A 22,955-nucleotide genomic window follows, 5' to 3' on the forward strand; every position below is an offset into this window, starting at 1 on the left:
TCCCCAGCCTCGCAGGCTGGCATCTGTGGTCACCAGGACCCAGTCCTAAATGCCGAATCTGCGGCCCTCTAGAAGATGAGCACTCTGCAACCACCACAGGAGAGACACCCTTGTCCTTGGGGACAGGGTTATCCGCTGATGCATCTGAAGATGCGATCCGGACCATTTGTCCAGCAGGTCCCACTGGAATGTTCTTGCGTGGAATCTGCCGAATGGGATTGCTTCGTAGGAAGCCACCATTTTTCCCAGGACCCTTGTGCATTGATGCACTGATACTTGGCCTGGTTTTAGGAGGTTCCTGACTAGCTCGGATAACTCCCTGGCTTTCTCTTCCGGGAGAAAACCTTTTTCTGGACTGTGTCCAGGATCATCCCTAGGAATAGAAGACGTGCCGTCGGGATCAGCTGCAATTTTGGGATATTGAGAATCCAACCGTGCTGCCGCAGCACTACTTGAGATAGTGCTACTCCGACTAACAACTGTTCCCTGGATCTTGCCCTTATCAGGAGATCGTCCAAGTAAGGGATAATTAAAACTCCTTTCCTTCGAAGGAGTATCATCATTTCGGCCATTACTTTGGTAAAGACCCGGGGTGCCGTGGACAATCCAAACGGCAGCGTCTGAAACTGATAGTGGCAGTTCTGTACCACAAACCTGAGGTACCCTTGGTGAGAAGGATAAATTGGGACATGGAGGTAAGCATCCTTGATGTCCAGAGACACCATATAATCCCCTTCTTCCAGGTTCGCGATCACCGCTCTGAGTGACTCCATCTTGAATTTGAACCGCTGTATGTAAGTGTTCAAAGATTTTAGATTTAAAATGGGTCTCACCGAGCCGTCCGGCTTCGGTACCACAAACAGCGTGGAATAATACCCCTTTCCCTGTTGCAGGAGGGGTACCTTGATTATCACCTGCTGGGAATACAGCTTGTGAATGGCTTCCAATACCGCCTCCCTGTCGGAGGGAGACGTCGGTAAGGCAGACTTTAGGAAACGGCGAGGGGGAGACGTCTCGAATTCCAGTTTGTACCCCTGAGATACTACCTGAAGGATCCAGGGGTCCACTTGTGAGTGAGCCCACTGTGCGCTGAAATTCTTGAGACGGGCCCCCACCGTGCCTGAGTCCGCTTGTAGAGCCCCAGCGTCATGCTGAGGACTTGGCAGAAAACGGGAGAGGGCTTCTGTTCCTGGGAACTGGCTGTTTGCTGCAGCCTTTTTCCTCTCCCTCTGCCACGGGGCAGAAATGAGGAGCCTTTTGCCCGCTTGCCCTTATGGGGCCGAAAGGACTGCGCCTGATAATACGGCATCTTCTTATGTTGAGAGGCTACCTGGGGTAAAAATGTGGATTTCCCAGCAGTTGCCGTGGACACCAGGTCTGATAGACCTACCCCAAATAACTCCTCCCCTTTATAAGGCAATACTTCCATATGCCTTTTGGAATCAGCATCACCTGACCACTGCCGCGTCCATAACCCTTCTGGCGGATATGGACAGCGCACTTACTCTTGATGCCAGTCGGCAAATATCCCTCTGTGCATCACGCATATATAAAAATGCATCTTTTAAATGCTCTATAGTCAGTAATATACTGTCCCTATCCAGGGTATCAATATTTTCAGTCAGCGAATCCGACCAAGCCACCCCAGCACTGCACATCCAGGCTGAGGCGATTGCTGGTCGCAGTATAACACCCGTGTGAGTGTATATACATTTTAGGATATTCTCCTGCTTTCTGTCAGCAGGTTCCTTAAGGGCGGCCGTATCCGGGGACGGTAGTGCCACCTGTTTAGACAAGCGTGTGAGCGCTTTATCCACCCTAGGGGGTGTTTCCCAACGTGCCCTATCCTCTGGCGGGAAAGGGTATGATGCCAATAACCTTTTAGGAATTATCAGTTTTTTATCGGGAGAAACCCACGCCTCATCACACACTTCATTTAATTCCTCAGATGTAGGAAAAACTACAGGCAGTTTTTTCTCACCAAACATAATACCCTTTTTAACGGTACTTGTACTATCAGAAATGTGTAAAACATTTTTCATTGCCTCAATCATGTAACGTGTGGCCCTACTGGAAGTCACATTCGTCTCTTCATCGTCGACACTGGAATCAGTATCCGTGTCGGCGTCTGTATCTGCCATCTGTGATAGCGGGCGTTTAAGAGCCCCTGATGGTCTTTGAGACGCCTGGACAGGCACAAGCTGAGTAGCCGGCTGTCCCATGTCATCAAACTTCTTTTGTAAATAGCTGACACTTTCACGTAATTCCTTCCATAAGCCCATCCACTCAGGTGTCGACCCCCTAGGGGGTGACATCTCCACTACAGGCAATTGCTCCGCCTCCACATCATTTTCCTCCTCATACATGTCGACACAGCCGTACCGACACACAGCACACACACAGGGAATGCTCTGATAGAGGACAGGACCCCACTAGCCCTTTGGGGAGACAGAGGGAGAGTATGCCAGCACACACCAGAGCGCTATATATATACCGGGATAACACTATACAGAGTGTTTTTCCCCTTATAGCTGCTGTTTATATTATACTGCGCCTAATTAGTGCCCCCCCCCCTCTCTTGTTTTACCCTTTTCTGTAGTGCAGGACCGCAGGGGAGAGTCAGGGAGACGTCCTTCCAGCGGAGCTGTGAGGGAAAATGGCGCCTGTGTGCTGAGGAGATAGGCTCCGCCCCCTTCTCTGCTGACTTTTCTCCCGCTTTTTTCTGGAATCTGGCAGGGGTTAATATACATCCATATAGCCCTGGGGGTTATATGTGATGTATTTTTGCCAGCCAAGGTGTTTATATTGCTGCTCAGGGCGCCCCCCCCCCCCCCCCCCCCCCCCAGCACCCTGCACCCATCAGTGACCGCAGTGTGAGGTGTGCATGAGGAGCAATGGCGCACAGCTGCAGTGCTGTGCGCTACCTTGGTGAAGACTGATGTCTTCTGCCGCCGATTTTCCGGACCTCTTCTTGCTTCTGGCTCTGTAAGGGGGCCGGCGGCGCGGCTCTGGGACCGGACTCCGAGGCTGGGCCTGTGTTCGGTCCCTCTGGAGCTAATGGTGTCCAGTAGCCTAAGAAGCCCAAGCTGGCTGCAAGCAGGCAGGTTCGCTTCTTCTCCCCTTAGTCCCTCGATGCAGTGAGCCTGTTGCCAGCAGGTCTCACTGAAAATAAAAAACCTAAAACTAAACTTTTACTAAGAAACTCAGGAGAGCCTCCTAGAATGCACCCTGCTCGGTCGGGCACAAAAATCTAACTGAGGCTTGGAGGAGGGTCATAGGGGGAGGAGCCAGTGCACACCAGGTAGTCCTAAAGCTTTTCTTTTGTGCCCAGTCTCCTGCGGAGCCGCTATTCCCCATGGTCCTTACGGAGTTCCCAGCATCCACTAGGACGTCAGAGAAAAATATTTGCGTCTGTTTCACGACTTGTGGTTCTGCTGCACTCCAGGGGATTCATAACAGCAACTAACAGAGTGTTCTCATTTCGGCTAAATTCTATGAGGGCGTGTTACCAGAATAGCGGGGTATGGGGATATGGGGAGCTGGGCATCTGTGTGAAACGTCCTGTTATTTTGCACCAGAGCTAGGAGGTGCACGAGAGTGCTATGACAGAGATGAGACGCAGATAGGGACGGATTAAAGGGGGGTACACAAGGAGAGATCTGTGCTTAAATTCTAAGCAATCTGACTAGGCTTAGAAAGTAAGCACGGATCTCTCCGTGTGTATGCCCATAACGATAGCGATGCGTGGCCCCACGCGTCGCTATCACTGACTCTAGATCTGGCATGTATGCATGCCAAATCTAGAAGATTGCTCATTTCACCGCTGGGTGAAATGAGCATCCCCCCCTCGCTCAGCACACCTCTCCCCCGTGTGTACGGGGCTTTACAGAGATGTGTAGAATTGTGTATTCAGCTCCCTGCACACAATTACTATACACAATGGCCCTCATTCCGAGTTGATCGCTCGCTAGCAGTTTTTAGCAGCCGTGCAAACGCATTGTCGCCGCCCACTGGGGAGTGTATTTTCGCTTTGCAGAAGTGCGAGCGCCTGTGCAGCAGAGCGCCTGCAAAATCTTTTTGTGCAAAACAAGACCAGCCCTGTAGTTACTCTTCGTGTGCGTTGATTCTAAAGACGGAGGGACGGCTTTTGACGTCACACACCCGCCCAGCCACGCCTGCATTTTTTCTGCCACGCCTGTGTTTTTCCAAACACTCCCTGAAAATGGTCAGTTGCCACCCAGAAACGCCCACTTCATGTCAATCTTCCTGCGTTCGGCCGCGCGACAGGTATGTTCGTTAGACTCTGTGCAAACCCACGATGCTCATTGTACTCGTACGACGCGCCTGCGCATTGCGGCACAAACGCATGCACAGAAATGCCGATTTTTAGCCTGATCGCTGCGCTGCAAACAACGGCAGCTAGCGATCAACTCGGAATGACCCCCAATATCACTACACACACAGAAAATTACTGTGTGCTACTATGACAACACTAAATAGTTTAATTGTGGTACTAGGGGGTGACACAGTTGGGAACCGGGCCTACTGAAGTGTATTAGATTGAGGGGGGGAGGGGGGGGGAAACACCGCAGTAAGTGCAAATCCTATGAAAGGGAGATCAGGGAATGTAAAAAAAGGGTTTAGGGGGGAATTCAGTGGTTTTTGGGCACCCAACATAATTTGTTCAATTGTTTTGATTCTGGGCACAAGTGCCGCAGGCTCCCATTTTATTTCTGCTCGCTACCTGCAAAAAGTCTGGCTTTTGGGCGCCCAAACTACAATTTCAGCAGCACACCCAATACTTGCCAATGTATAGAAGCTTTACACGTGTAGACCCGGGCATTTGGGCATGACATGTGCAAGAAGTAATCGGAGCCCGTGGCACTCGCAGAACAACTGAATATCGCCGGTCGGGCGGCCATTACTTTGATTCGCCGCAAAAACAATAGAACTTCCCCCTTAATGTTATAAATAATAAATATATAATTTTATCTCACTGCATCACTTCCAATGAATTCTTCAAGAACAAAACACGAAGGACAACTTCCGGAGTACAGAATGGAGACGCACCCCGTCTCTGAATTGGGGTTTTTTGTGCAATTTCTACCTGGTCCCCAAAATAGAGTTACATCGACAAATCTAAACTCCCCTTTTAGCTTTACAGTGAGGACACCTTTTCCCTACCTATACATGAACATTACAGATGATATACAGGATTACTTACATAAAAATCACATTATCAAGCATTATGGTATCCAGTCTTTAGGTCGACCACTATTGGTCGCAATATGTATAGTCTGGAGCAGAGAAGGGAAAGGGGGGACATGATAGAGACTGTCACATATATCAAGGGTTTTAACAAAGTCCAGGAGGGGAACATTCTCCAAATGAAGCGAAGCAATAAGACATGAGGACATGCACTGAGACTGGTGGGGGGGAGGTTCAGGGGAAATATGATGAAAAATTACTTCACAGAAAGGGTAGTGGACAAGTGGAACAGACTCCCCTCAGAGGTGGTAGAGGCTAAGACAGTAGAGCAATTTAAACATGTATGGGATAGACATAAGGATATCCTTACAAAGAAATAAGGACCAAATAAGGGGGCAGATGTATTAACCTGGAGAAGGCATAAGGAAGTGATAAACCAGTGATATGTGCAAGGTGATAAAGGCACCAGCCAATCAGCTCCAATATGTAAATTAACAGTTAGGATCTGATTGGCTGCTGCCTTTATCACCTTGCACATATCACTGGTTTATCACTTCCTTATGCCTTCTCCAGGTTAATACATCTGCCCCAAGGTTTGAGATAAAAATATGGTAAAAAATAAGGGCAGACTAGATGGGCCAAGTGGTTCTTATCTGCTGTCAAATTCTATGTTTCTATGTTTCTATGCTTTTGGCCAACATGTTCTTTAGGTTGACATGATCAGTAGGTCAAGGTGGCAAAGGTCAACATGAGTTTTTCACAATTTTTTTAATTTTTTGAACTTTTCCATACTTTACGATCCACGTGGACTACGATTGGGAATAGTAGCCTTGCTCGAAGCATGCGAGGGGACACGGTGCGCTAATTGGGGTTACCGGTCACTTTACAAAGAAAATTGTACCATTTAAAAAAAAAACACATCATGATGACCTCTTTCCATGCAACCTAATGACCATGTCGACCAATTTCATGTGTCGACCTAGTCGCTGTTGACTAATAGTGGTCGACCTAGTTAGGGTCGACCCGATTAACCACACCAAGAAGTTGTAGCAAAGGGTGCACATCTCCACCTAGTGGTCATATTACAGAATGACATATGATGGTAGATGCTCAATCAGCTTAATGATATCATTCAGGTGCTCGAAAGGGAGGGGTATTTCTAAGCAAGAAAAAAAGAGAGACATTGTTTCCCCCAGCACCCTGAATGATAACAGTAACCAGATATAAATCCCACATAATATTAGAATTCAGAGATCTTGGTTACACATATTTGCGCAAATGTGTGACTAAGCCCCAAAGCCGCATCAAGGTGTTTTGGGGTGCCACACCCTGCACCTAGATATAGCGCTATGGATCCCAAATATACAGAGACGCCTTGATACGGCTTTGGGGCATAGTCACACATTTGCGCAAATATGTGTAACCAAGATCTCTGAATTCTAATATTATGTGGGATTTATATCTGGTTACTGTTATCATTCAGGGTGCTGGGGGAAACAATGTCTCTCTTTTTTTCTATATTACAGAATGAACTTGTATTGAAATCCTGTACCACCCCTTCTGGCCTGTAAACAAGATGCAGAGATACAGGTGTGTTGTTGTGTCATTTGCACACTTTCTTCCTCACTTACTACTTTTGGTTTGCAAGCCGTTTGACTCCAGATGCAGCGTGTATTCCGTGATAAACCCTCGTCTGTCACACAGAGGAATCTCATCCCACCAGATACGTCTTGCATCCTTCTCTAATTTAGGACCTGTCTTGGGTTCTGTGGATGATATAAATATATTAAATAATCTTATTAGGGGGTTATCTATACATGTAATAAAACTGTAATGATTGTGTCAGCACATAGCAATTTTTTCGGAGAAACTATGGTGATAAAAAAATAAATCATATTTTTTTGTCTGTCTATTCGTTCCAGCATCACTCAAAAACTACTGGATAAATCTGGATGACGTTTTCACTATTGTGCAGCTTAGTGACCTAGAAAGAAACTGGGGTATGTATGAACTCGATGTGACATCAGGCAGAGGAGCAATAAAGGAAAAACAGACGCTTGACACTCGGTGCACTGAGAGTTGGTGTTCCGATCATGCTTCTGCAGAACTGGACTCCGCCCAAGTTATGCAACGGAACCCGACTTACAGTGACTGCTCTGCAGAGGAACCTCATTGAGGCTTATATTCTAACGGGATGTGGCGCAGGTGAGACTGTATTTATACCACGTATACACCTTATCCCCAACAATTTTTCTTATCAATTCAAGCGCCTGCAGTTTTCTATAAGCATCTGCTTTACTATGACGATCAACAAGTCGCAGGGCAAACGCTCAGAGCTGCAGGCGTAGATCTCAGGACCAGCTGCTTCTCCCATGGGCAGCTTTACGTGGCTTGCTCATGAGTTAGTGCCCCCCACCCCCTCCCCAAGCATCTTTTTGTGTTAATCCCTGAAGGAAAAACTGCAAATATTGTTTACAAAGACATTTTGTGATCAATGTATACAATATAAAATCACAATATTACATGGCACTACTGTCTTTGTAAAATTAGTTCCGCCGAGCAATAACAAACATCCACGCGAGGGAAGCCGCGGGCAACCACTAGTAGTAAATGTGCGTTGGAATACCATAAGAGGTATACACTTATCATTCTTCTATATGAAGCACATCTACATCATGTATTATTAATTTATTAGTGTTTTGACCTCTTTGTATGACAGGAAGTGTCCTCTATATAATGAGAGTACTTCCGGGTTAAGCCATAACCTTCCTGCCTCCCCAGGTCATGTTTTGAAGTCTCTCCTTACCCCAGAGATTTTCTACCTTTTACACCTCGCGGCACACTGAACAAGATTTAAATATTGCCAAGGCACACTCAGATATTATGGTGATGCATGGTGCAGCTGCGCGTCCTAGGATGTCATGTCGCAGCTTCTCCATAGGTAACGCCTGAGCCACATCTGAGAAAGCCACAAGAGACCAACACTGCCCGGGCCCAAAATTAGAACTGGCTCTGCAACCACTAAACCCACCAGTATTGATCATTCAAGGGCCTCAGTAGCAGGAAAACACTGACCGGCCTGGCTGTGCTTCTATGGCGGCACACCGAAGACTGCTCAGGGCACACTAGTGTGTCACGGCACAGTGGTTGAAAAACACTACCTTACACACTTACAGATTTCTATGTTACAAATGGTAAAGTGTTGCTCTATAAACAAAGGATAGGAAAATAATCATCATTCCAGATCGCTACCAATTCCACAGAGAAGCTGAAACAGGCGGTAACGCAGTAACTCACTCAGTTCTTGGCTGTAACCACGGGCGATGCTCGGACTGCTGACTCCGGAGCTGTACATTGCATACACAGATATAGTGACCGCGGCTCCTGCAGCCACATTATCTACAACACAAGGGACACATCAGGCAATGTCACAAGAAGATCCACCCTCATCAGTGAATATGCAGGGGCTGGCGCGCAGTTAACCATATGATTTTCCATAATGCGTGTACACCAGGACCAAGGATGCGCACCTAGATGTGATGCGGGGGTGTGCACAATTCAATCACTGCCCCACTTGTGACTAAAGTGGCATAGCTGGGCGGTAACGGGGCGGTCGCACGCGGGCTAAGCACTGTGTGGGTGTGATGACGCAATTGCAGAGTTTTGCGCATATGTGTACATTCACCAGTTTTCTGATGTTGGATCCTAGTTTGCGACATCGACCGCAGTGTAAAACTGCATCCGACATTGTGTGTGTCGAGTTTCTAAGCAAACAGCAGACGTTTGTGCCCTAATGGTCATAACATTCCAGGAGCTGAGCACATTTAGTTTATAATGGCGCAGAAATGTTACAATGTTGCTGTGTTATTTTGATGTATTTATTAAGTAAGGTACAATCCAAACTCCGTAGACCCCATCAGAGCAGCGTGAGGCGATGCACAGTCGGTGAATGCAGCTTTCTCTGCACTGTGCTGTGTAATATGGTGGCGCGATATAGAAATGATAATAAACAAATAATAGAAAGACACTTAAATTGTGAACAAAAGAAAACATGTTATCAATTACCGGGGCCTATTCATTATCAATAATTAAGTATCCAACTTGCCCCGAGTTGCAAAAGTGGATACCTAAATACCGGAGCAATACCGAAAAGCAGCCATCCCCACAACACTTACCACATCTTATTCTGACTGCCGCTAATTAACAGCAGCATAACCCGACAAAGGTAGTGAGCACGAGTCCACGAATTAAGGGCAAGGAAGAAGATACAGGCGTGCCAGGATAAAATGCGGGAGTGTCTGGTGAAACGGGGGAGTGGCTGGCCGAACGCAGGGCGTGTTTGTGACGTCAAACCAGGAACGAAACGGCCTGAGCTGATCGCAATCTGTGAGTAGGTCCGGAGCTACTCAGAAACTGCTAAGAATTTTCTATTCGCAATTCTGCGAATCTTTCGTTCGCTATTCTGCTAAGCTGAGATACACTCCCAGAGGGCGGCGGCCTAGCGTATGCAATGCTGCTAAAATCTGTTAGCGAACGAACAACTCGGAATGACCCCCATTGGCGGTAATTCAGATCTAATCGTAGCAGCAAATTTGTTAGCAGTTGGGCAAAATCATGTGCATTGCAGGGGGGGGGGGGGGGGGGGCAGATGTAACATGTGCAGAGAGAGTTAGATTTGGGTGGGGTGTGTTCAAACTGAAATCTAAATTGCAGTGTAAAAATAAAGCAGCCAGTATTTACCCTGCATAGAAACAATATAACCCACCCAAATCTAACTCTCTCTGCAAATGTAATATCTCCCCCCCCCCTGTAGTGCACATGGTTTTGCCCAACTGCTAATAAATTTGCTGCTGCGATCAACTCTGAATTACCCCCCATGTGTGCTGTAGGTGGGGCAGATACAACATTTGCAGTGAGAGTTAGATTTGGGTGGGTTATAAGGGCCCTCATTCCGAGTTGTTCGCTCGCTAGCTGCTTTTAGCAGCATTGCACACGCTAGGCTGCCGCCCTCTGGGAGTGTATCTTAGCTTAGCAGAATAGCGAACGAAAGATTAGCAGAACTGCTAATAAATAATTCTTTGCAGTTTCTGAGTAGCTCCGGACCTACTCACAGATTGCGATCACCTCAGTCCGTTTCGTTTCTGATTTGACGTCACGAACACGTCCTGCGTTCGGCCAGCCACTCCCCCGTTTCTCCAGCCACTCCCGCATTTTTACCTAGCACGCCTGCATTTTTTAGCAAACACCGTGAAAACGCTGAGTTGCCGCCCAGAAACACCCACTTCCTGTCAATCACACTACGATCACTCGAGCATTGAAAAAACTTTGCTTGAGCTTGTGTAAATCTACTAAGTTCTTAGTTAAATTACTAAGCGCATGCGCTCTGCGTACTATGCGCATGCGCAGTTAGCAGAAAATCGCAGCTTAGCGAAAATCGTCAACGAGCGAACAACTCGGAATGACCCACATGGTTTTGCCCAACTGCTAACAAATTTGCTGCTACGATCACGTCTGAATTACCCCCTTTGATTTATTTCCTGCTTCCTTCTGTGCTTTGCAGCCTTGTCTTTGCATTATCAAGCAGAGATTTTCATATTTATTGCTATCTTTGGACACAACATAAAGCTGGTCGCCCATTACAAGTGTATGGAATATCGGGCCCGATTCAGACCTGATCCCTGTTGTGCTAATTCGCACAGCGGGCAATTATTGAATGACTGCGCGTGCGTATGCACCGCAATGCGCAGGCGCTTCGCCAAACAGCGACAGAATTGTACAAATATTTAGATCGCAAGGTGTTCGCAAGGTGATTGACAGGAAGAGGACGTTTGGGGGTGGTAACTGGGGTGTCAGGAAATACGCAGGCGTTCCCAAGTGTTTTCAGGGAGGGTGTGTGACGTCGGCTCTGGCACCGATCAGCCTGTTTGCATGACACTGTAGGAGTAAGTCCTGGGCTGCGCACAGACTGGAAAAATCATTAGATGGTTAGTGAGTTGTGAACGGATTTGCAGATGTCCGCTGTCTGGTGAAGTTTTCGCACGGCGTACGCATGCATTCGCACACTGGCACGGAGCAGGTTTTCACTCTCTATGGGCGGCGACTATCTGATCGCAGACCTCTGCAAATTTGCAGCACAGCGATCAGTTCTGAATTAGGACCATAGAGAGCACGGGGAGCAATGAATACAGACAAATCTGCCTGATGATATAAGTACTTGGGTAAAAGGCACAGAAGATAATCCTAAATAATGTGTTGCAGTGAAACATGTGCAGACTCTGTAGAAACCATATAAAAGACAGGCAATGATTACCGTTTATGGTGAAGTTGGTTTCTTCCTTCTCAACCTTCTGCCATGATATCGTCTTCTGTTTCCCATCACAGGAGTCGGGAGACCACTGCAGAATGAAGCTCCGGAGATTGTCACCAGAGCAGCACGGATGCTGCCACTGGACTGGCATGGAGGTTAGGAGTCCAGATGAGACGGTAAGGTTTTGTGTTCCTGGTACGTGTATAAGGGTGGATATAGCAGAGTAATAATATATTGTTAATCATTAATTAATATCATTTTTCTTTTTTTTCTTTTTTCAGAAAAAGGTTTTATTAAGGCACTGCATGTCATATAATAAAAACATTGTGTGTAAAACACTACCATTGTACAGTCTCGTCATTATAAGCTACGGAATTTACAAATAATTGGTAATATCGAAAACATATTTGTTCATGTACGAAATATATTTAGCAACTGATCATAAAATGACACATCGTAAGTCCAGAACACTGGGGGTAATTCCAAGTTGATCGCAGCAGGATATTTTGTAGCAGTTGGGCAAAACCATGTGCACTGCAGGGGAGGCAGATATAACATGTGCAGAGAGAGTTAGATTTGGGTGGGTTATTTTGTTTCTGCGCAGGGTAAATACTGGCTGCTTTATTTTTACACTGAAAATTAGATTGCAGATTGAACACACCACACCCAAATCTATCTCTCTCTGCACATGTTATATCTGCCTCCCCTGCACTGCACATGGGTGGTCATTCCGAGTTGTTCGCTCGCAAGCCGATTTTAGCAGCATTGCACACGCTAAGCCGCCGCCTACTGGGAGTGAATCTTAGCTTCTTAAAATTGCGAACGAAAGATTCGCAATATTGCGATAAGACATCTCTGTGCAGTTTCTGAGTAGCTCGAGACTTACTCTGCCACTGCGATCAGTTCAGTGCTTGTCGTTCCTGGTTTGACGTCACAAACACACCCAGCGTTTGCCCAGACACTCCTCCGTTTCTCCAGCCACTCCCGCGTTTTTCCCAGAAACGGTAGCGTTTTTTCCCACACGCCCATAATACGGCCTGTTTCCGTCCAGTAACACCCATTTCCTGTCAATCACACTACGATCGCCTGAACGAAGAAAAAGCCGTGAGTAAAATACCTAACTTCATAGCAAATTTACTTGGCGCAGTCACAGTGCGAACATTGCGCATGCGCACTAAGTGGGAAATCGCTGCGATGCGAAGAAATTTTCCGAGCGAACAACTCGGAATGACCACCATGGTTTTGCCCAACTGCTAAAAAATTTCCTGCTGCGATCAACTGGTAATTACAGTGACCAGGACGGGAGGGAGTATGAAGGGAGAGGAGGTTGGAGATGTAAAAATGAAACTTTAGATTCTTTGTCTAAGCTAACTTCAATCCAATCCGTCCTAAAGAGATAGAAAAGTTTACATCTGAACAGTGAGAATGTCGGAGGAGAGAACCTAACTGCTAAGAGAAGGTGCCGACATCCCTTACTGACAATCACTGAGGACGGGACCATGACAAAAATGATATCCGTTTGGATGGTCGACCCTACTTAGGTCGGCAGTCACTAAGTCGACCACAATTTGTCGACATTGACATGGTCAACATGGACAAATGGTTGACACATGAAAATGGTCGACACGTGACAGCTCGAAACATGAAAAGGTCGACATGGGTTTTTGTTTTTTTTAAATTGTTTATTTTAATTTTCAGGTTATAAATATTACAACAACCTCCCACCACACGTGGGGTGAGCCGTTTCGTTTAACAATATACTACCAAAAGCAGAAATATAACCTTAAGACAAAGAACATGCGGTTCCCATAATGCAAAAAAGAAAAAAAAAAGTAAGAATGGTTAAAGAAAATAAGAGCCAATAACCATACATTGTTAAAACGAGAAACAGCGATGAATTATGCATAGGGGTAAACAGAGGCTATTCAATCGGATGGGAACCAAAGATTAAACTCGTGACTATAGCAATAAAAAGAAAAAGACTAAAGAGAGAGAGCATGAAGAGAGAGAAGAAGAGACGGGAAAGACGGGGAGGGAATAGAGTAGGGGGGAGAAGAGACAGGGTTGGAGGGGCCGCCGGTGCGCCCCCGGACTCCGCTAACCTCGCTCAGGGCGCTAGTACAAAATGGAAAGAACTACTTGAGGAACACGAAAAGGACATATTAAGGGTAATACCAAATCTACTCGTCAGGTTAGGAGATTACAGAGATCACAGTAGGAGAGCCATCGAGCCCCCGGGGGATCGTAATCTACGTGCGGGAGCCTGAGAGTCCAACCATAGTTCCCAAATCAGGAGAAACTGGAAAGATCTATTATGAAGGTATGCAGTGATTTTTTCCATGCTTGCGAGGTACCATACTTTTTGATGACCTGTTTAATAGGGGGGGCTCCCTCTGTTTCCATTGGAGGGCAACTGAGCACCGGGCCGCGTTTAAGATCTGTGTCAGTAATTTACCGGAGTTTGGAGGTGCGTTAGCAATGGGGAGGCTAGCAGAAAGGACCAAGGGTCTTTGGACATGGGTTTTTTTTTTACTTAGATTTTTAACTTTTTCATACTTTACGATCCACGTGAACTACGGTTGGGAACGGTAACCTGTGCTGAGTGCAGCAGTAGCGGAGCGAGGCACCTTGCCCACAGCTCGCTCGCCATGCAAGAGGATGCGGTACACTAATTGGGGTTCCTGGTCATGTTACAGAAAAAATGGCAGCAAAAACATTTCAAAAATCCACGTCCACCTTTTCATGTGTCGACATGTCACGTGTTGACTATTTGTCCATGTTGACCGTGTCAATGTCAACCAATAGTGGTCGACCTAATGACGGTCGACCTTCACATGGTTGACCATTCATACCTGAACCGACAAAAATTGTCCATTCTGCTGTGAATGGAAGGTAATTATGGAATAATGGAAGGTGATGATTGAAGACGGAATCTCCGGGCATGACCAGAAGCTTTGATAAAGGTCGGCGTTTGTTCCCCACATCTATAACAGGTGTGAGTGGTAGAACGTCCCTGAAGGAAACTCCAGTGCGGTAATAAACGCGGTAACATTTTGTGTGACTTTAGAAGAGCAGTAGGTAAGTCTTTCATTTCATAGTTTGGAAATTTGGGCAATCGCTGTGCCATCCCGCCAGTCTCGGCTGAATGATCTAAGTCAACCCTGAAATGTTGATAATAATTGGAGATATCTCTTTTCAATAGATAGTCAGATTGCTTAGAATTTAAGCATGGATCTCTCCTGTAGGGTGTCCAGTGTCCCACTCATGGACTTTGCATGATTGTTTAGCCATTGTCCAGCATGATTGCAGGGAGTAAAGACACACTCCTGCAGCTCTCCAGAGTCCTGTGGTGATTTGCACAGCGGCCACTTTACAGCCCCATAACTCTGTTGGCCTTGGCACACCGCAAACCTTAATCCGACCCTAGGACTGAGGTAATCCACTCAGCAATGGTCTGCTGGGCCGCCCTGTCTGTGGAAGTCACGCCGTCTGTCCGGCACACATAGATCCTAAAGCTCCGTACACACGGGGGTGATGTGTGCTGAGCAAGGGGGGTGTCGTTCATTTCACAGAGCAGTGAAGTGAACGCTATACTAGATTTGGCATGCATGCATGCGAGATCTAGAATCAGCAATAGCGACGCGTGGGGCCGCACGTTGCAGTCGCCGGCACCCTACTCACGGAAAGATCCGTGCTTAATTTCTAAGCAATCTAGTCAGATTGCTTAAAGCCAGTACACTCTGCAAGCACCCGTCACTAGTGTCTGTCAGATCGCTTTTTCACGGAGCATGCACCCCTGTCATGTGTGCGCACATGCCAGGGCCGATTTCGGCCCCCAGTCCGTCCCTGGTCAACATCATACGGTCGACATGCATTAGATCGACAGGTATAAAACGTTGACAATGAAACTTTACATTACAGCGGATATATCAGCTTTCTGTGCTGTAGGGGTTATTAGGTCGGAAACTTGCAGTGCACCAACCAATAGCAACTTGCAGGAATTGTCTGTAACCAACGTTGTGCATAGTAAACTAATGACAGTACCGGATAAGTGATTTGGGGTAACTGCTTTGCAATGTTAGTGAACAACCCACATGATGAAACCCATGAAGTACTGTAGTTTCTTGGAAATATGGCATCACACACTGAGCAACTAGTAAACTTCCTGAAAATGAAATGATGAATGGTTAGAGATCAACAATACAAGAGTCACTCAGACCGGATTTGAGAACCTAATTTATATACGACCAGTCACAGACATAAGACTGAGTGTTCTGTTAGTTTGTGACTTTGGGGGTCATTCCGAGTTGATCGCTTGCCAGCAGTTTTTAGCAGTCGTGCAAACGCTATGCTGCCGCCAACTGGGAGTGTATTTTAGCTTAGCAGAAGTGCGAACGAAAGGATCGCAGAGCTGCGGCAACATTTTTTTTGTGCAGCTCAAAACCTACTCAGTGCTTGCGATGACATCAGACTGTTCAGTTCCTGTTTTGACATCACAAACACGCCCTGGGTTCGCCCAGCTACGCCTGCGTTTTTCCTGGAACGCCTGCGTTTTTCCGAACACTCCCTGAAAACGGTCAGTTGACACCCAGAAACGCTCTCTTCCTGTCAATCACTCTGCAGCCAGCAGTGCGACTGAAAAGCTTCGCTAGACTTTGTGTGAAACAACATTGTTTGTTGTAATAGTACGCCGCGCGTGTGCATTGCGCCGCATACGCATGCGCAGAAGTGCCTTTTTTTGCCACATCGCTGCACAGCGAACGAATGCAGCTAGCGATCAACTCGGAATGACCACCAGTGTGCAAACACTTACATTAATAGTTAAACAAACAAAATGTGACTATTATCTCAGACAGAAGAAGCGATGAAGCCTCACCAGACTCCGCGTTCTCCCAGACTGGTATTTCGCTTGCCGGTGATGTCCCGTAGCGATTATAGGATGATATAAATACTGTCTTTACGCCTTTGGGTAACACAGCTACACATTGTATGCCGGACGGAGAGCAGTCCCGGAGAACAGACTCTATCCCTCTGTGTAAGTAAAACACTTTATATCCGGTGATTCTTCTCTGCGGCAATTCATCAGGATCCGGCTGTGACACAATACAAACATATTAATGAGAAAAGTCAGATCAGAGACTAACTATTTGCAGAGAGACGTGTAAGTCAATGAGCTATGGGGGTAATTCCAAGTTGATCGCAGCAGGAATTTGGTTAGCAGTTGGGCAAAACCATGTGCACTGCAGGGGAGGCAGATATAACATGTGCAGAGAGAGTTAGATTTGGGTGTGGTGTGTTCAATCTGCAATCTAAATTGCAGTGTAAAAATAAAGCAGCCAGTATTTACCCTGCACAGAAACAAAATTACCCACCCAAATCTAACTCTCTCTGCACATATTATATCTGCCTCCCCTGCAGTGCACATGGTTTTGCCCAACTGCTAAAAAATGTCCTGCTGCGATCAACTTGGAATTACCCCCTATATACGGTTCAGGGGTCCGATTCAGACCTGATGGCTGCTGTGCGTTTTTGCAGCCGTCATCGATCAGATAGCCGCCGCCTATAGGGAGTGAAAACCCGCCCTGTGCAAGTGTGCGAATGCATATGTACGCCGTGTGAAAATTCCGCCAGACAGCTGCAAATCCATTCGCAACCCACTCACCATCAAATGATTTTACCACTGTGCAGTGTGTGCGCAGCCCAGGACTTACTCCTACAATGTGATGAGAACAGGCTGATCGTGCCGGAGCTGACGTCACACACCCTCCCTGAAAATGCTTGGGAACGCCTGTGTTTTTCCTGACACTCCCAGAAAACGGCCAGTTACCACCCCCAAACGTCTGCTTCCTGTCAGTCACCTTGCGAACGCCTTGCGATCTAAATTTCTGCACCATCCTGTCGCTGTTTGGCATGGTGCCTGCGCATTGCGGTACATACGCACGCGCAGTCACTCGATAATCGGCCGCTGTGCGAATTCGAACAGCGGTCAGGTCTGCATCGGGCCCTAAGTTCGTCTACGGAACAATACACAGAGGTGTTTGGGCCGGAGATGTTACATTACATCATAAAGCTTTCTGTTGCTGTTTAAACCCATCAAAAGGGTTTAGTCTGTGAGTATAACCAAGCGGTTACCGAAATAAGGATGGAGATTTCCTGGCTCCCGTCAGGGTAATCTGGACCAAGAACCCGCCAAACATTAGGATTGTCCTCTGGGGCTGAGAGAAAAAAAATCAGAGTTTGAAAAATGTATGAAAAAGTCTTATAAAATGTGTCGCCAATTTGTAAATAAATAACCGACACGCAACAACAGCAAAGCTGGAATTTCTAATACCCCTTTTCCATCTGTAGCACGGATCGCAGCCATGTCGCCAGCACATGATCTCCCAGCACCGCCCTCCCATACACTGTGAACGGGAGCCGTGTCGCCTCGACGCGGCTCCCGTTCACACTGCACAGCTTACCGGGTTGAACGCGCTTGATCCGGGAATTTGCCGGGGGACCCTTTTCCGCTAGGGAAAAACATGGGTAAATGTGCGCCCCCGCGCATTTGACCGTGTTTTAAAAGCTAGTGGGAGAGGGGTATTAGTAAAAGGTGAAAAGGACTGACATTTGGAGCCATATTTGTCACGGTATCCGTTTGGATGGTCGACCATTCATACCGGAACCATTTATCACAAACCACATTTGTAATGTATGTGATATTTGTCGCCCACATTCACCATGTGAAAATTAGTATTTGCACACAATGTATTAAAATTCTCTAGCCCGGAGACGAGACGGTTCCCCAACAGTCAATGCGCATGCCTCCCCCTCCCCCAAAACATTGTGAATTAGTAGCCCATAGGCTAATATAGGGTAACGCCATCTGGAGATGGCTCTGTGATGCTTCTTATTCTAGAGCTTGGTAAATCTGACAGTGTCGCAGGTTCCGCGGATGCTGTTGGAAATGTAGGAACCGGAGCAGATATTTTAAATATCTGCTGCAATCCCTCTATAGTATATCCAGGGAATACTAAATATTTGTGGGTTCCCACCAAAAATCGGAATATCCTGCAGTGCATATATTTAATGATAAATAGGCCCCTTGGACAACTGTGCTTTCCATATAATATTTATTTCAGTTCCCTAGAGTGACCAGCAGGGGGCAGCAGAGCAATACCAAAAGTTGATTTGTGGGGAGGCATTTGATACTCCGGCTGTCGGGATCCCAGCGCACAGCATACCGGCGCCGGAATCCCGACAGCCAGCATATCGACAACTATTTTGCCTCTTGGGGTGTCCACGGCATCCCTGGAGGGAGAATAAATAGCGTGGTGAATGTAGCACGCCACCGTGCGCGCAGCGTGGCAAGTGCAGCGAGCCGGCAAGGGGCTCTTTTGCGCTCGCCTCACTGCCGGCATGCCGGCGGTCGGGATCCCGGCACCGGTATGCTGGGCGCCGGCATACCGTAGTAGACCCGATTTGTGCAATGGCATCTGGTTTTATGTGGAAGCGTGCGGATTAGCATCTGCGTTTATGCATATGTTTGCACAGGCCATTGGGAGGAGCTGGCATTGTACTGGGGGTGGGGGTGAGGGCAAGTGAGGGGTGTGGCCACAAGCCATTGTGAATACCCTCTATATCTGCTGGGTGCAGTGGTGCAGCTGAAGGGGACCCCATCTTTGGTTCATGGTTGTAGGCCAAGGCCTACTAGACAGGCCCAGGCACGTTATACTTGCCTCCTGCTCAAGGTCCCTGAGTGCGACTTACTGTTGTGCCACAAAGATGACAATTGCATGATTTAATAAAGGACTGGCGAGGGTACAGTATCTGCCGTCCCCTCCTCTGCCATTCCTGCCTGCTCTATAACAATTGTATAGAACGCAGGTTGTGATTCTGCACTGGCCTATTTTTAATAGTTTCAAGATATAAATAATGATGAAAAAAGCCAAAAGTGGACGATGAAAGTAAGTATTTAAGTATTTACTGTAAGTCCGTATGGCGGTGCGCCCTGAGTCCAAAAAAATTTCAGAGATGAAATGGGAAAAGAGAAGGTTGACTCTTGTTTGGGCGCACTCTTGGTAATATTGATGGCCCTCATTCCGAGTTGTTCGCTCGCTAGCTGCTTTTAGCAGCTTTGCACACGCTAAGCCGCCGCCTACTGGGAGTGAATCTTAGCATAGTAAAATTGCGAACGAAAGATTCTCAAAATTGCGATTACACACTTCTTAGCAGTTTCTGAGTAGCTCCAGACTTACTCGGCATCTGCGATCAGTTCAGTGCTTGTCGTTCCTGGTTTGACATCACAAACACACCCAGCGTTCGCCCAGACACTCCTCCGTTTCTCCAGCCACTCCCGCGTTTTTCCGAGAAACAGTAGCGTTTTTTCGCACACACCCATAAAACGGCCTGTTTCCGCCCAGAAACACCCACTTCCTGTCAATCACATTACGATCACCAGAACGAAGAAAAAACCTCGTAAAGCCGTGAGTAAAATTCCTAACTGCATAGCAAATTTACTTGGCGCAGTCGCAGTGCGGACATTGCGCATGCGCACTAAGCGGAAAATCGCTGCGATGCGAGGAAATTTACCGAGCGAACAACTCGGAATGACCACCGATATCAGCTAGATAAACAAGATATTTAAAATTTCACTTTTAATTCTACACTTTAAAAGGTTTTTGCAACTGGCAACCTGATCAGTGCAGGTTAACAAGACACACTCAAAGACAGGGGAACTGTGAATACATATAGAAATATGATAAAATGTTCTGATCCGTATGCACTATTATCATAACCCCTCCTCCCTGTGCAAGTGGCAGCATTATCTGGCGGGGGCAGGCCACGATGGCGCTTTTCACAGCGTGACTCCAGTTGCCCCCCGGGACCGCCCTGTGGAGACTCCCACAAACTCAGCTACTACGCTCCCTGCTGTCTGGGAGGCCACACGGCCTTTGTCCCCTGCAAAGTTACTGAAATTAGCACCAATCTCCGGGCCTCTTACAATTTTATCAGGATATATTTTGCACAATCGGTCAATGTAATTAAATCATTAAGCTAAACTTAAGCAGCATTTTAAGAGAAAAGCTGGAACATTATGCAGCACGTACCTGACGGCGGCATCACATACGGGTCACTCCACTTACTCCAGTAACTGCTTCCCGTCTCCTCCCGGCATCGCACGCGCAGGGAATGCGCATTCTGGATTTTCCCAATAGAAAGACAATTGTTTTTGTTGATTTTCTCCCCAACCTGAGACACAAAAACACAGAAAAAAATAAGAATTTACTCACCGGTAATTCTATTTCTCGTAGTCCGTAGTGGATGCTGGGAACTCCGTAAGGACCATGGGGAATAGCGGCTCCGCAGGAGTCTGGGCACAACTAAAAGAAAGCTTTTAGACTACCTGGTGTGCACTGGCTCCTCCCACTATGACCCTCCTCCAAGCCTCAGTTAGGATACTGTGCCCGGAAGAGCTGACACAATAAGGAAGGATGTTGAATCCCGGGTAAGACTCATACCAGCCACACCAATCACACCGTACAACTCGTGATACCATATCCAGTTTACAGTATGAAACATAACTGAGCCTCTCAACAGATGGCTCATAACAATAACCCTTTAGTGAACAATAACTATGTACAAGTATTGCAGACAATCCGCACTTGGGATTGGCGCCCAGCATCCACTACGGACTACGAGAAATAGAATTACCGGTGAGTAAATTCTTATTTTCTCTGACGTCCTAGTGGATGCAGGGAACTCCGTAAGGACCATGGGGATTATACCAAAGCTCCCAAACGGGCGGGAGAGTGCGGATGACTCTGCAGCACCGAATGAGAGAACTCAAGGTCCTCCTCAGCCAGGGTATCAAATTTGTAGAATTTTGCAAACGTGTTTGCCCCTGACCAAGTAGCAGCTCGGCAAAGTTGTAAAGCCGAGACCCCTCGGGCAGCCGCCCAAGATGAGCCCACCTTCCTTGTAGAATGGGCTTTAACTGATTTAGGATGCGGCAGTCCAGCCGCAGAATGCGCCAGCTGAATTGTGCTACAAATCCAGCGAGCAATAGTCTGCTTAGAAGCAGGAGCACCCAGTTTGTTGGGTGCATACAGGATAAATAGCGAGTCAGTTTTCCTGACTCCAGCCGTCCTGGAAAAATAAATTTTCAAGGCCCTGACTACGTCCAGTAACTTGGAATCCTCCAAGTCGCTAGTAGCCGTAGGCACTACAATAGGTTGGTTCAAATGAAAAGCAGATACCACCTTAGGGAGAAACTGGGGACGAGTCCTCAATTCTGCCCTATCCATATGGAAAATCAGATAAGGGCTTTTAAATGACAAAGCCGCCAATTCTGATACACGCCTGGCCGAAGCCAAGGCCAATAACATGACCACTTTCCACGTGAGATATTTTAGATCCACGGTCTTTAGTGGCTCAAACCAATGTGATTTTAGGAAATTCAACACCACTTTGAGATCCCAGGGTGCCACTGGAGGCACAAAAGGGGGCTGAATATGCAGCACCCCTTTTACAAATGTCTGAACTTCAGGTAGTGAAGCTAGTTCTTTTTGGAAGAAAATCGACAAAACCGATATCTGTACCTTAATGGAGCCTAATTTTAGGCCCATAGTCACTCCTGCCTGTAGGAAGTGCAGAAATCGACCCAGCTGAAATTCCTCTGTTGGGGCCTTATTGGCCTCACACCAAGCAACATATTTCCGCCATATGCGGTGATAATGTTTTACAGTTATATCTTTCCTGGCTTTAATCAGCGTAGGAATGACATCCTCCGGAATGCCCTTTTCCTTTAGGATCCGGCGTTCAACCGCCATGCCGTCAAACGCAGCCGCGGTAAGTCTTGGAAGAGACATGGCCCCTGCTGCAGCAGGTCCTGTCTGAGCGGCAGAGGCCATGGGTCCTCTGAGATCATCTCTTGAAGTTCCGGGTACCAAGCTCTTCTTGGCCAATCCGGAACCACGAGTATTGTCCTTACTCCTCGTTTTCTTATTATTCTCAGTACCTTTGGTATGAGAGGCAGAGGAGGGAACACATAAACTGACTGGTACACCCACGGTGTCACTAGAGCGTCCACCGCTATCGCCTGAGGGTCCCTTGACCTGGCGCAATATCTCTCTAGTTTTTTGTTTAGGCGGGACGCCATCATGTCCACCTGTGGCTGTTCCCAACGATTTACAATCAGTGTGAAGACTTCTGGATGAAGTCCCCACTCTCCCGGGTGGAGGTCGTGTCTGCTGAGGAAGTCTGCTTCCCAGTTGTCCACTCCCGGGATGAACACTGCTGACAGTGCTAGCACGTTATTTTCCGCCCATCGGAGAATCCTTGTGGCTTCTGCCATTGCCGTCCTGCTTCTTGTGCCGCCCTGTCGGTTTACATGGGCGACCGCCGTGATGTTGTCTGACTGGATCAGTACCGGCTGGTGTAGAAGCAGGGGTTTTGCCTG

General features: G+C 47.2%; 1 protein-coding gene across 4 annotated transcripts in view; it reads right to left on the minus strand.

The window, feature by feature from the left end:
- Nucleotides 1-22,955, minus strand: part of IL23R (interleukin 23 receptor) — a 120,596-nt gene that overhangs the window by 9,990 nt on the left and 87,651 nt on the right. For 3 of the 4 annotated variants that reach the window (XM_063939128.1, XM_063939129.1, XM_063939131.1), the window contains exons 7-12: nt 20,605-20,746; nt 17,648-17,730; nt 16,392-16,608; nt 11,519-11,707; nt 8,506-8,607; nt 6,840-6,974 (exon numbers count right to left, since the gene is read on the minus strand). In XM_063939128.1, coding sequence (XP_063795198.1) covers nt 6,840-6,974; nt 8,506-8,607; nt 11,519-11,707; nt 16,392-16,608; nt 17,648-17,730; nt 20,605-20,746 — 868 coding nt within the window. The remainder of the gene's footprint in view (nt 1-6,839; nt 6,975-8,505; nt 8,608-11,518; nt 11,708-16,391; nt 16,609-17,647; nt 17,731-20,604; nt 20,747-22,955) is intronic. The other variant, XM_063939132.1, reaches the window with a different exon arrangement.

Source organism: Pseudophryne corroboree, chromosome 9 (assembly GCF_028390025.1).
Source record: "Pseudophryne corroboree isolate aPseCor3 chromosome 9, aPseCor3.hap2, whole genome shotgun sequence".
NCBI lineage: Eukaryota > Metazoa > Chordata > Amphibia > Anura > Myobatrachidae > Pseudophryne > Pseudophryne corroboree.